Source organism: Wyeomyia smithii, chromosome 1 (assembly GCF_029784165.1).
Source record: "Wyeomyia smithii strain HCP4-BCI-WySm-NY-G18 chromosome 1, ASM2978416v1, whole genome shotgun sequence".
Lineage (NCBI taxonomy): Eukaryota > Metazoa > Arthropoda > Insecta > Diptera > Culicidae > Wyeomyia > Wyeomyia smithii.
In genome coordinates, this window is record NC_073694.1 from 40489329 (window position 1) to 40503285 (window position 13957).

General features: G+C 36.8%; 1 protein-coding gene across 4 annotated transcripts in view; it reads right to left on the reverse strand.

Annotated features, from left to right (window-relative positions):
* Positions 1-8632: 8632 nt before the first annotated feature.
* LOC129718314 (cuticle protein 21.3) overlaps positions 8633-13957 on the reverse strand; it is a 37463-nt gene continuing 32138 nt past the window's right edge. For all 4 annotated transcript variants that reach the window (XM_055668966.1, XM_055668965.1, XM_055668964.1 and 1 more), the window contains 3 exons: positions 9532-9555; positions 9268-9394; positions 8633-9187 (listed from right to left, as the gene is read on the reverse strand). In XM_055668966.1, the coding sequence (XP_055524941.1) occupies positions 9106-9187; positions 9268-9394; positions 9532-9555 (233 nt within the window). In that variant the 3' untranslated portion in view covers positions 8633-9105. The remainder of the gene's footprint in view (positions 9188-9267; positions 9395-9531; positions 9556-13957) is intronic.

A 13957-nucleotide genomic window follows, 5' to 3' on the forward strand; every position in this document is an offset into this window, starting at 1 on the left:
AAAATTAGCGAAACCGCTAAACCGCTAACAGAAAATTAGCGTCGCTAATTAGCGTTTTAGCGAATTAGCGGAATGGTGCCCACCACTGCAACTATTAAAATATAAACAAAGTGTTTGAGAGCTGTTAGACCTATGCAAGCATTGTAAGTAAGTAAGTTATAAAGAATATTCTCGCGTTTTTTAAATAAAATGAACGATAATAATTTTTCAGTTTTACTTCAAAGATGTCAGGAAACCAAACTGGAAGTACAGGAAAATGACCGTGAAATCGTGAAGAACAAAGATCTGAAGACTGCTCCGTTCCAGCTTTCTACTGGAGATTTGACAAAGTAGAATTACCCACCTATATTTGTAAAAACCAAGTTAATTTTACGAATTCAAATATTCTAGCATCGTTCCCAAGAATCTGAGCAGTGGATTGCAAAATAAAGTCTACAAATCGTTCTTCCGAAAGCGAACGTCACCGTACACGGAACAATTTTTGCAAAAAATTTTAAAGAAAGTTCAAGCGGGTTTAGTATCAATGTACCACGTAGAGAAATATCATTTAATACCAAGGGCAACGCTCCGATACAGATTAGAGAAAAAATTCAAAAATAAAGAACGTAGATTGTGACTTCGGATGAGGAATCGGTGATCGTAGAATGGCTTGAAACCATGGAGAGAAGGGGTTTTCCGATTACTCGCCACGCATTGATCGCACGAGTTGCTGCTTTTATGCGCAGAAACCCGCGTAAAAAAGCTAAACAGATATTAAATGATGGATCCAACCATCTCTGCTTATGTTTCGGTATTTATCGAAAGGCTCAATAGCACAAGCCATTAACCACCCATAAGAAGTAAATTGCTTTTTAGATTTCACGTTATCTTTTCAAGTATTCTTTCCGAAAAACTATTATCCCGGCCCACTGTCTTTGCTTATTGTTCTGACGTTTCGCCGAACACAGTAGTATTAGTGAGAATCTCTTGCAGCTGTAGAATAGTAGTATGAATATTGGAGCGTTAAGAGATGAATTTTGGAGCAATCATTTGAGTGGTGAGATGAACATGAGAGCGTCGTGAAAATTTCAATATTTAACAAAATATAGGGTAAATTTCGCCAACTTTACTATATATTAGTAGCCGGTCGATCCCCTAAAGGCAGGCAAGCCTATTTCGTATTTGTTTTCAATTATTTCGTGGAAAATTGGTGTATAATACGCACATTTTCCTCGAACGTCGGCTTAATGAGATGAATAATGGAGCAGTTCCCCTAGTTGCGGTGGGAAAAGACACTGAAGAAGACAATTATCGATTGAAGCCTGCAGCAATCTTCAAGAGTCTCGATTAGCTTGAAAATTTTTATTTTATCCGCATACAACCAAAGTGTGCCAGGTGGAAGAACTTTTGTAACATCATTGACGAATAACAAAAAAAGTAGCGGCCAAGAATGATTTCATGGAGCTGTTGATAAATCACGTGAATTGACAATTGCTCAACTTAACAGTGATTAAACGATGACGTAGAATCTAGCCATTTTACTATTTCAGTTACAGTTCCAAGCTTGTCGAACCATCAACACGATCAAAAGCAACTATTAGATCTGTATAGACAGCATCGATCTGAAGGCCATACCGTGGAGGTAAAATGCGGTGAATCTCAGTAATTAGTAATTGAATTTCCAATCATTCTTTCGAGTGTGTCTCCTGGCGGCGACTAGCTAGCTGCATCTCGTTCACGTGCTCAGAGTAACGCTTTCTATCAATTCAAACTTTGTTTTGACCATCTTATAGCACCTTAAATAATTTTTTGCGTACATTTTAACATTCTTGGTCTATCGTTTTTTTTTATCCTTAAGACATGTCCGGCCTGTTGACTTTAACCAAAGATAACTAGAACAAGATACTCGACTCTTGCAGTATGCAGCGGACACGATTGTCGCTGCGCGTGAACGAAAGTCGAACTAATTTGTATACTGGTAATTTGATGATGACGGCGAAATGGTGAAAAGTGAAGCATTTAGTTTTCATTTCCATCTGGCGGACTCATCTGGCGACTTGTGTCACGGACCTTTAGGACCAGTGGCACCCCATTGACTTCGTATCAGTTGGTAGGTCGGAACTTCACCTGCTGCAGGAAACGAACATTCCGGCTGATCACTATTTTGTTATTCTTCAAGCAAACAAACGTCACCTTGTTCGCTTTGGTCTGTAACTTTACTTCTTTCAGATGTGCACAAACGCTAACGCACTGGTTGATATGGTCTGTCCCCTTTGGCCGTCTCAATTTCTCGTCCTTACAGCTTTAGCCTAGTCCCAGTAACCTAGCTTCACATCCAACAGCACTCATCGCCTGTACGATGTACGTTCACGAAAAACGACTGTAGTCATCAATCATACCAACAATTATCTAGGTCTTTGTGTTCATTGGTCTACACAGGTCACTATGCACAAGATCTAAAACTGTCTCAAATTTCTGTTTGGCCTTCTTAAAAAATAATCGACGAGTCATTTTCTCCACAGCACTCGCAGCTTTTGGTTGGTTAATGACTGAACCAAAGGCGCACTAGTGAACCTCAGTCGTCCAGCTACCGAACCCCTACCTTCTCGTGGTACCATGTGATTAACTAGTGGAAAGACCGGGTAACCAACCCCGGTGGGATTGCTGGTCACATGCTGACAAGGGCGGGCTCGGAAGGAATATTCTTGAGATCGACATCTTTTATAGTAATGGGTGAGATGCAGAAGCGGGTAATCGGATGATGACCAATTAGTCCCAGAATTTGCAAGTTAAGGATTAAAGGCCGTTTCTCCAACATTAGTATAATTACCGAGCATAGTCCAACCCTCGGAAGTGCCGATGATGACAAAGACGAATTTTACGCGCAGTTTAAGAATGAAGACGACGCTGCCCAAAACATGATATCAAGATCATCATCGGGGACTCAACGCTCAGGTTGGCTGGGAGGACATGTTTAGACCGGTGATTAGACGTTTCAGTGCACACCATCTGACGAATGAAAATGGCCTCAGACTAATCAACTTTGACACCTCCAAAAACATGACCATACGTAGGACCTTCTTCCAGCATAGCCTTCGCCTAAATTCACCTAGAGATCACCAAACAAAACAAAAACACAAATCGACCACGTTTTGATAAATGGTCGGCACTTTTCAGATTTTATTGACGCCAGAGCACATCGAGGCGCTTACATCGATTGGGACCACTACCCAGTGATGGTTAAGATTAGGGTTTGCAATATTCCCGGGAATTGATTTCCCGGAAAACGGGAATGAAAAATTTCATTTCCCGGGAATTCCCGGGAGCCGGGAATGGAAAAAATTTCTTAGCAAAAATGAGTTTTCAAATAAAGTTTATTAATTTTATTAATTTGATTGGCATAACAAACCTATTTGAAGTTAGTATCACCATTGATTAGAGAGTAGGATTCCAAGTAAGAATTTTGATTATTCAACTAGAACTTTATTTGGCCTCTCGGAAGTTTTCTTTGAAAGACCGAACTAAACTGGAAGGAAATGATAGAATAATCTATAATCAGTTTAATACGACTACAAATAAGTTAGTTTTAGCGCATTTGAATGTCTACGTAATTAATCTCAAAGATATTTTTTTGTGTGAAATCGTGGCCACGACCCAAATTACGCTGAAAGAGTTTTATTAAAATCTAAAGTTTTATTAAAAACTGGTCGCAGTGATTTACGGGTTTCAAATTTTCTTTATCAATTTAATTTAATTCTCATCAATGAACAAAACAAGAAATCACTCTTCGCACATAGGAGTATTTCAGTCAAAAACCTGGCCAAAACACGAAAAAAAATTAAGTGTTCCTCGTGCTATTGATCCTTTTTGCACTCTCTGATACTTACTACATTGTATGCAAGCCAGCTTGAAATTATCTGAGTTGTTTACTAACGACAGTAACTATCATAACCTTGGTATTAGTTATAGCCCATGAATAAGTCGCAAATTGTTTTACGAAAAATATAAAATTCCACTCTTGTTATTATAACTTTAAAGTGAATCTTGAACGTAAATTTAAAATGGGCGGTAAAAACAAAAGTATTTTAAGTAAATTTATGTCGGAAATGTGTTGAACACGTTGAAAAAACTTCTTCAAAACAAGGACTTGCCATACACGTGTTTTTCAGTTTCTTGTGATTAACAATTTTTTTACAAAAAATGATTTTTGTTTGAGTTCCCAGCAAGTCCCAGCAAAAATCCATCCACCATTGGAAAGGTTATGTGTTTCTGAATAAGTACCAGAAAGAAAATCTGCCTTATCATGGTTTCGATTGTAAAAATTTGATTAGTTTTTTCAGATTGTGTGATAACTTGCCGAGAAATACCCTATTTGGGTTGATTGCGCAGTGCTACGAACATTCAAGTTATAAAAAGTTTCTGTTTCAGGAAAAAAACTTGAAAAACCCCTCAAATGTTACCACAAAAGACCAAAACAATAATCGAGTAGTCCAAATCTTACAAAAAAAAAACCAAGTGTCCTTCAAGAAGTACTCAACCTTAAAATATCAACGAAGCGGCCTCAAAAGTTAGTTTAAATAAAATTTACAGTTTCGAAATATGACAAAATTGGTATAGCTTTACCATAAAATTGTAATGTTGATCGGAAGCTCCACATTCATGTCGTCCAAGAAGCCAAGTGGTTTCATCGTATTTCTCGGAAAATTTTACGTAAGAAGCACTTACCACCCCGTGGTGATATGAGCCAATCTTGAGATATAACATTTTTACGAAAAATTAATTAGGAAATTCAGAACTATTTTCATAAAAATGCTATATCTCGAGATTGGCTCATATTACCTCGGAATGATAGTTGTTTCGTATGTAAAATTTTTCAAGGAACACGATGAGATTATCAAATTTAAAATAAAAATGGCTGCATTTGCCGAAAAATGTAAATTTAGTTTAAAAATACAAAAATAATCTGTCTGGCAACACTTTTGGTCAAAAATAATATTTTTTCTGGATTCCTTGGTTTATTTTCTTCAAAAATCATCTATGAGTATTTTTCGGACATCTTACGTCTATGAATTGTAAGAAAAAAAAAGAGATTTTGAACAAAAAATGCTTGACTTTGCAATAAACAGAGGGGTCCCACAGAGCGGGGGGTATTCCAATCGACACCAAATTTGGGATTTTTCCAAAGTGACAGTAGATGAATAATTCTCCCAACTTTGAGCAAAATCTGTGATGGTCGTGTCCAAGTTTGTGCTTTTTCGTGGTCACTTCGTATGGAATGACCCATATCCATATCAGACGATCCTTTTAAAGCGAGCGATTTAAATGACGCTTTAAAAGAATCAGAATCTATTATCGGCAAAAAAGTATTCACCAGAACAAGCTCTTACCATATTTGTACTTTTTCCGAATTTCAGAGTAATAGCAGATGAAAGTTGATATATTACTGCTAGGTGATTCAACGTAACGAAAACTTGTTAACAATAAGTTTTCATGTCTAAATATAAAGCTTAATAGAGATAAAACCAATTTAAGACACATTTGCTGTCTGAAAACTCATTAAAATTATTTTGGCCGAGTTTTTGTTCTAGGTACTCCTATGTGCAATCGTTGGAGGAGATAGAGCGGCTGAATATCGTTACGGTGCCCAAGTCGGCGAACTCGCTCAAAGTCCCCAAGCTGCGTTCCATCGAGAATTTTTAAACAAACCTGAGGCGTGACTACTACTACTACTCCACAAACTACTCCATCAATTTTGTCACGAAAACTGAGGAGAAATTGATAAATAAAACTAGAAAAGAACTTGAAAACATAACTACACGCATGTCTTCGTCCGCCATGGCGAATCTCTAGTTAACTGCCGGGAGACCGCTAATGAAGACGTAGAGTTTTTTGCAAGTAAGCTAGAATAATTACCTTCCATGGGAAATTTGTCAAATTATCTGTCTTAGTGTTTTTATCATCTTCCGAAAAGAGTCAATTTTTTAAAACAAATGATACTGATTTTACAACACTATATGTTTGGTATTTAGTTGTCCTCAAATACAACTTTTACGAAAATCAGGTACCTGTTAAAGATAACCCTTGAATCCCCGGGATAATTTTACACATTTTCCTTAATTTCCCTAACTTCGCCTAAACTCAATCAAATTTGATTGAACAAGTTTCAATACGCTCAAAACTAAATTCAGGGTAAATTATATGTACATTAATTTAATTAATAAATTTCAACAATGATCGTACCATACAATCGATGTAATACTAATAGTTTATCCGAAAATTACAAAAACTTGAAAACCTGAGCTAAATTTTAACTTCCGCAACAAACGAATTGAAGTCGGCCGAACGATTACCAAACGAAAGTAAGATTCATAAATTCCATCTCATCTGCCATAATAAAAAGTTTTAACCACAAGTGTCGGTGTGTTCTTTTCCAAAGATCTGTAATTGATAATTTTCAGTGAAAAGAATCATCATTAACCATACCAATTTCACCCAGATGTCTCATAGAAACTTTGAGCATCCTCGGATTTGTTTCTTAAACAATTAAACGATAGAAATTTCACCCAACTTCCCGAGTACTCACCAGCACTCATTTTAAATAAATATTGCTTCAAAAAAAAAACAACATGTATCGAATTATTTTGAAAGTATTGTAGAAAGTTATCAATTTCATCCAATTCCATGGTGAACAAGGCGGAACCGAATAACTGTTCTCGCGAGTGTTGTATGAAAAAAAAAACAAATAAAATCTGAACAAGCAAAACAATAAAGAAGAGCAGAATATTTAATCCGAGATGAATAGTTTGGCTCAACTTGTTCAAGGTATTTTTTACATACAAGTATACCATCAGTATCACAATAAAAAAAATCTTCATTAAAACGCACGAATTTTACTTGCACGAAAGTCTTCGGCAAAAGACGCTTGAGGCTGTTCTCTTTTTTTCAATCTCTCAATTTTTTACCCATTTCCTTGCTTCAAGCTACTTCTACAATATTTTATATGTTAGAGGTTATGTCTGCGGACGCTAAAAACTTAGTTTTTGGTGTAAATTATTTTGGTAGTGTCTAACAAAATAAGAGTTCACTCAAAAAATGATTCAAAATAATATTCTTAAGCAACGAAATGCCTACATTTTGCGAACTGTCGAGAAAAATGTTTGCATAAATGCACAAATACACACACATACATACTCCGACAGTACTTCAATCTTGTTTGCAGATAGAGAACAAATGTTCGACAGAAGATAAATAATATCTGCACTGTTTTGGTAAGCATCGACCCGTTCGTCAGGATGTCGGACAGATATTTTTTTGCACACCAAAGTTCACGAACTGTGTAGGCTGCAGAAAAAACCTTGGCATACCTACTTTATTATGTCGAATTATGGATTGGTTGGATGGATTTACTTTTTGCTCCAAAAGCTACACCTACATTTTTTTCAGCATCCAAATAAACACATATTATGTTGCATTAATTGCTCCCTTAGGCATCCTGCTACTGGGAAAAATGGAACAGGAAAAATCTGGAAATCAGAATGGAACGGCAACAATGTTTTGATTGCAATCATTTGCGCTGTTAAACGACATTTTATACATAACTTTTATCACTGAGGATGACGGAAATTAAGCTCAGTTCTTTCTCAAATTTAATTGTGTATTAAGATAAGTAATATTTTTTTCAATTATCTTGGCTGAGATTCAACATCTCTTTCGTCCAGTAAGTATTTTAAAATTGATTAAACTGTCACAAAGACAACATCTTCCGTGCCATTAACTTTGCCGCGACTTCGTCTTACGGTGCAGAGAGAAGGGTCGAATACTTTTTGAGCATCGGGTAAATTTATCGGTCCTCCTGTTGCACGAATTTTACGTTTGCACAAGCAAACCGTTGTCCCACGGTCGATTAGCCTGGCACAGCGAGAGTTTGCTTCCGGTTTTCGAGCCCTTCGTCGGATAGAAGATTTATGATGCGGTTTTCGGTACGAAGAAAAGCGCTGATCTAAGCTACCACCACAAACTAACGCTAAGAAAGGAGGTTGACACAATAATTTAATGATGCTCGGCGAGGCAAACAATCGAAGAGACGTTTCATGGTCATAGGGAATACTAACTTGGGTATTTCCCCAAGCGAAAATAGCTTGAAAAGTTTTCAAAACGAACACATAATATTACTTTTTAAATTTCGACCTAACTACAGCAGACTGCATTCAACGAAAACGAAATTGAATTTCACTCTCTGATTGATTCGTTCTTTTATGTAAACACAACCGAACCTCCGGTGTCAGAATTGGTTCAATGGAAAGAATCAAGAAATGTTTACTTGAAAATTACTTCACTCAAAAGTTTTTGTTACTTTTACCTTTCAATCAACAGTCGGGTTCCAGTAATGAAAACAGACGCGATAAAAGGATAATTGGGTAACTGAATAATGAGAGATTTTACGTAAATTCGCCAGTCAGTTAGGCGAACGAAGTTACAACAAAATCTGACCGGGTGCAGGCAACGGCTGGTTAAACTGGCATGAAATTGCTCCAAAGTGAAAGTTGAGAAAAGGGCATATTTCTGTATACACTTTGAGTCCGAGAGTAGTAACCTGCAGTGCTACTACTTCACCCAAGAATGTGCTAACGGAAACTGTGTTACCCGGTTGGAATGGAATGGAATAAAATTTATTGGTCTTTCTCTTGCGGACTTTTTTATTCACATTTTTTCTTGTCATTGGTTTATTCTTTCGACGGGTCTTTGCAATTCTTCTCTAAAGTATAGACTTTTTACACGGGATAGTGGTGGAGTTAAAGAAGAAAAGGAGTGACTGGATCTTAGGGTCCTCCTTGCTGCCGGAAACAAATCATTCCGAGGGCTTATAGAAGTAGGGAAAAGCTACGTATTTAATGATAAAATCTCAGTTCTTGCAGTTATTCCAGGTGCTGCAAAATTAAAGCTACGCTTGCTATACTAGAAACACAAACGGATACATTCTTCCTTGACTGCCGTGACCTTAACTTCTAGTAAATCGATGCCGGTGTAGATTCGTAGATTCGGTAGAGTAAAGCCGGTGAGAAGGGCGATTCATCGTAAATATCGATTTTAGGTACGAACTGACCAAGTCCAACATCCAGTAGCTGATTACCAGGCATACTGTGCTCCAAGACCGTGGAAGGACACAACAGCACCAGGATGAGCTAACGGGGCAGCAGCGATAGGGGCTCTGAAAAGGACGAGGAGAAGTTTTAATTTATACATTGTCTGATGGTGCCTCGAGCTGGTGGTGGTTTATGTTGTTCATACCTATAGCCTAGCGGAGCGGCCAGAGCGTGTCCATAGGCTGGGTAAGCAGCTTTAACAACCGGTGCGGCCAGAGCGTGTCCGTAGGCAGGATATGCGGCAGCTGGAGCTCCATAGTGGACAGCTGCAGCTGAAGAAAAAAACGAACAATTATTCATCTGCAATCAACTACAGTTTTAAAAGGGGACAATAAGTGCCGTGCTCAAAAATAACAAATCTCCGTTCAACAAAAAGTTACACATAACTTTTCAACTAAACTTTACTTACCGACGGCGGGAGCTGCATAGTGAGCTAGAAATGAAGATAAGAGAAAATAACAAAAGTTAGCTTCACAGAAAAGCTGAGAATGTAAAACTAGAACACGCTGCTGTGCAATATCCAATAGAATGATGGGAAAAACGAAAAGGAAAAACGCAATTTCTCCTGCATAGCACACCACACACTCGCACACCCAATCTGTTGTCCGTACAAAGCCCTTCAAAGATGAATCCTGCTTTCAACTTTTCCGAAACCCCGCCGGATACATTTCACCCGAGAGAGAGAAAATTAAAGTCCTGAGCTGACTCGTGACTGCTTGGAGCTGGTTGCGGGAGATATTAATGACAAAAACGTGATAAGTGCTTTTTTTCCTGGTATCTGTATGAGCGTGTGTTGGCGCAGCTTTCGAGGAAATAAAGTTTCCATGAAGCTTAACATACAATAGAGTGCGTTCAACGTCGAAGGAAACTATACTGCTTTACACTACCGCTGGTAGAACGGTACAGAATAGATACATTTATCCTGCTTCGTTCAGGCGCGTGAAATGTTGAAAGTAGGTTACCGCGTGATGAAAACAGCTTTGCGGTTGATTTAATTTCAGTAAAACGGCTTCCGGCGAACCGAGCAACATATGCGGCAAATGCTGGGCAAGATGATATTTCTATCTTTGAGATGTGAAGAATGATTTGCATGGATTTTAAACAATAATTTTGAATGACGTTAATTAAATTAACTACACATATTTTCTAAGAACAGTGGATCTATGTCTAAAATATCACACTTTTCCGTCATACTGTTAGTTCAGTTACTTCACTGTCCAACAATGACAGTGAAGAGTGATGAATTTATTACCGCGAAAGCGGGGCAGATATAATCCACTGTTAGTTTCACTCAATGCTTCCCACGTACTAGGATTTATTCATAATTGAAGAGTCATCTTCTTGTCTGGATAATACACCAATTTGTAAGTTTTATAGCTACCCAGCGATGTGATAGTTTTTCTCGGCTGAATTATTTATACCTATTATTCTGTATTTCATAGAACGTTAGATGGTACTGGTACAAAACCCTGATATTAAATTTGTTCATATTTTCTTACTCTTAACGTTAGTAATTTCATTACGAAAAGTGTAAACGAACTTATAAATTTATTTGTAAATATTTCGTTTCACAGGTCCATTTCCGTCAACCCCATTGTCACACTACCGTTCAAAGTATACATACATCAAACAAGATAACTTCAATGTTCAACGTGAGATAAATTATATTGAGTTCCTAAGTGAATGTGTGAACGAAAGGCGAATCGAGCTAAGCTCAGCTCAGATCAAATGAAATCAAAGAAAAAAATTCAAGAAGGATGCCAGCGAAATCATGATTGAAAGAAATCCGGAATGGTTTCCTGAGTATTGGATTGCTGATTCGTTCTTTTTTGCGAATTTCACAGAATCGCCGAGAAAACTTAACTTTTCTAATTTTCAAACATAGAAAAATCAAGTCCCAAGGACAGTCTTATGAAAAGGACAGTTTTACCTCTCCCTGCTCTCCATACATTCAGTACACAGTCCGACAGCCACTGACGACAGCGCACACATGCAATACCAAATGGACTGTTATTTTTCATCTCCTTATATCTGTTGTTTCTTCCAAGCTGTCGCTAATCACAGCCTTTACAGTACGACAGCCTGCGACACAAATCCGAGCGGGCTGTCAGGTGATTATGATTCACGAGAGTAAGGCCGATGCTATAATGAAAGCGAGACGGTGCGAAACAAGTTTTTTCTCACCAATGGGAAAATATGTTAAACGGTTTGCTTCGTATTCATTATGGCATCGGCCTGAGAAAAAAGAGAAACGAAGGAGTGCGAGCCCAACATCAGCGGGGACAGTCGCAGCCGAAAAGTAGGCTGTCAACAACGCAGGCTAAACCAACAGAACATCCTCAAAATGTTCGAACTAGGCTGTCATGTCCGAACGAACAATACATGCGCAAGAATGAGCTATCGTGTGCAAAATAAGGCAGCTTCGTTGTCTGAAAAAGCTTTAGCTGTATGTGAGCTCTTACGAATAGCTTATTCATGAGGCTGTTAGAGCAATAAAGAACAATCGTCAGTATTGTGTCGCACCGCAGTCATTTTCCGAAGCCTGCCTAGGGAGAATGTTTAACCTTTTTTCGCCTTGCTCTAACCGTTCTAAGGTTTCAACAAATTAGTCCACTAATCCAACAACAGCGTTCAATATTTAAATTAAAGTTCCAGTAACTTAAGAACTTTTCTCTGGTTTTCCAGAACATGTAGCAGCTGAAAATTTATGATTACTTTTTAAAGCTTTTATTATCGAGTTTAAGTCAAAGCCTAACATCCGAGAGAAGTGAAAAAGATATTTGAAATTAATGTTTAATTAGTTGGATCACGGCTGAACCTAGAAAAAGTTCTCGAAAAAAATATTTTAGGCGTATCGCATAGAACCTAGTACATTTTAAAGTGCGTTTTAAAGAATAACTGTTCGCCGGCTTTGTCGCTTCTACGTTAGCTGCAACTCATTTAAATCTCTGCAAATATGTCTCTGCTAGGGGCACCAAAATTCACAGGAGTGGTTAAAAAGCTATAATCATTCATTTTTTCTAAGTCCTAGGGCTAAGCCTGAGTTTCATCATACATACGGTGGTCCTAATAAAAGCCATTCCGCTTCAAGAAAGACTTATTAACTCAACTTCACAACAGCATTTCGAAAACAAAACAGAATTTTGTTATCCCTTAGAATATACTATTGTGTTAAACTCGCTATTAGCTTACATCCGACACGAGGAAAATTGAGTTGTCTGCTTTCAAAACCGCAATAAAACGTAGTGCTACGTCAAAACAACATCTGCGTGCTACATTGTTGAATGGAAAATACAGTTTATAATTTTCTTCATGATTCCGCTAATTATTTTTTCCTAGTTTTATAAAAATAAAGCTTTCTGTATGCATATTTATTAACAACACTGTAGAAAATTCATACGTACTAAATTCATATTGAAAATTCCGTTGTAATGTAAAACTCCTTCTTAAAATCAATTGAATCTAAATCTAATAAAAAATCTTCCAGTTACTACAGTTCTGGGATAACTACAATCTTGCGCATTCTGCAACTCTCTAAATAATTCGTCAGCAAAAAGAAAACAACGCAGAATAACAGCGTTAGGATCGCCCCAGCTTGTGTTGGTTAGGGTGCCAGCCAAAATGGTCATCTCGAATTTCAAAAAAAAAAACCCTATACAAAATTCACCTGCTCGAAAAAACACCCTGTGCAAAATTTCAGCTCAATCGGACTCAAAATGGCCTGGCGCAAAACGAATGAAGTTTGCCTTTTTTGAAAACCGAAAAATCACCCAAGGGGAGGGGGGAGGGAGGGGGTACGTGAAATTTCGGTTTTCAAAATTTGTTTTTTGATGCCAAATGACTTAAAAATGCATGAATCGTCGAGAATTGGTGTCACCTTCTGTCTTTCCAAAAGAAAAGTACTTTTAAAAAATTTTTTGATTATTTAATTTGAGAAAAATTAAAAATTGATTTAATTTTTAATGATTGATTTAATTATTCAAAAGGGATTATTTTTTAAAAACTTGATTTTTTTTTAAAAACCTACAAAAGATTACCGAAACAATGAAACCAGTCCGATCATTTAGAAATCAAGAAGAATAAGTTATCTTTTTTTGAAAAAAAAAATATTTTTTGAAAATAAGATAATATTTTCAATTTTTTTAAAGGGTTTTTTTTTGGAAGGACAAAATATTATTTACAACTTTCCGAAGCCACTATGCCGTTTCGACTGTAGACATATTTTTAATTTCCAATAGAGCACTCTATGAGGATTCAAGAATATTTCTACAGTCAAAACGGTTTATTTGGTTGGCATAGTGTATCTGGCAAAGTTGTAAATAATAACTTTGTTCTTCCAAAAAAAATGTACCCTATGAAAAAAAATTAAATTAAAAAAAAATTATAACTTTTTTCTGATTTCTGCATAGTCGGTTTCGTTGTTCAGGTAAACTTTCGTAGTTTTTATACAAAAATCAGTTTTTTAAATGGGCTGTTTTGGGTAATTATTTTTATAACTTTCTTTTTTTTTTTTTTTTTTTTTTCAAAACATTAATAATTTGTTTTTAGAGTGTATATTTTTTTTTAAAACAAAACTATTATCTAAAACTTTGCCGAATACGTCACACCGCGCAAACGAACCGTGTTGGCTCAAAAAATATTTATAATCATCAATACCTATCCGAAATAGCATTTTCCAATAGCTTTTCAAAAATGAGTTATGTTTCAAAATATTAAACCAATAGCACAACATGGCATCTTCTGCCTATAAAAACGTTTATGCAAAGTTTCAGCCAATGGGCACGTTCACGTTCTGATGATGTAAACTTGACAGAAAATATATGGTCGAACTGTCA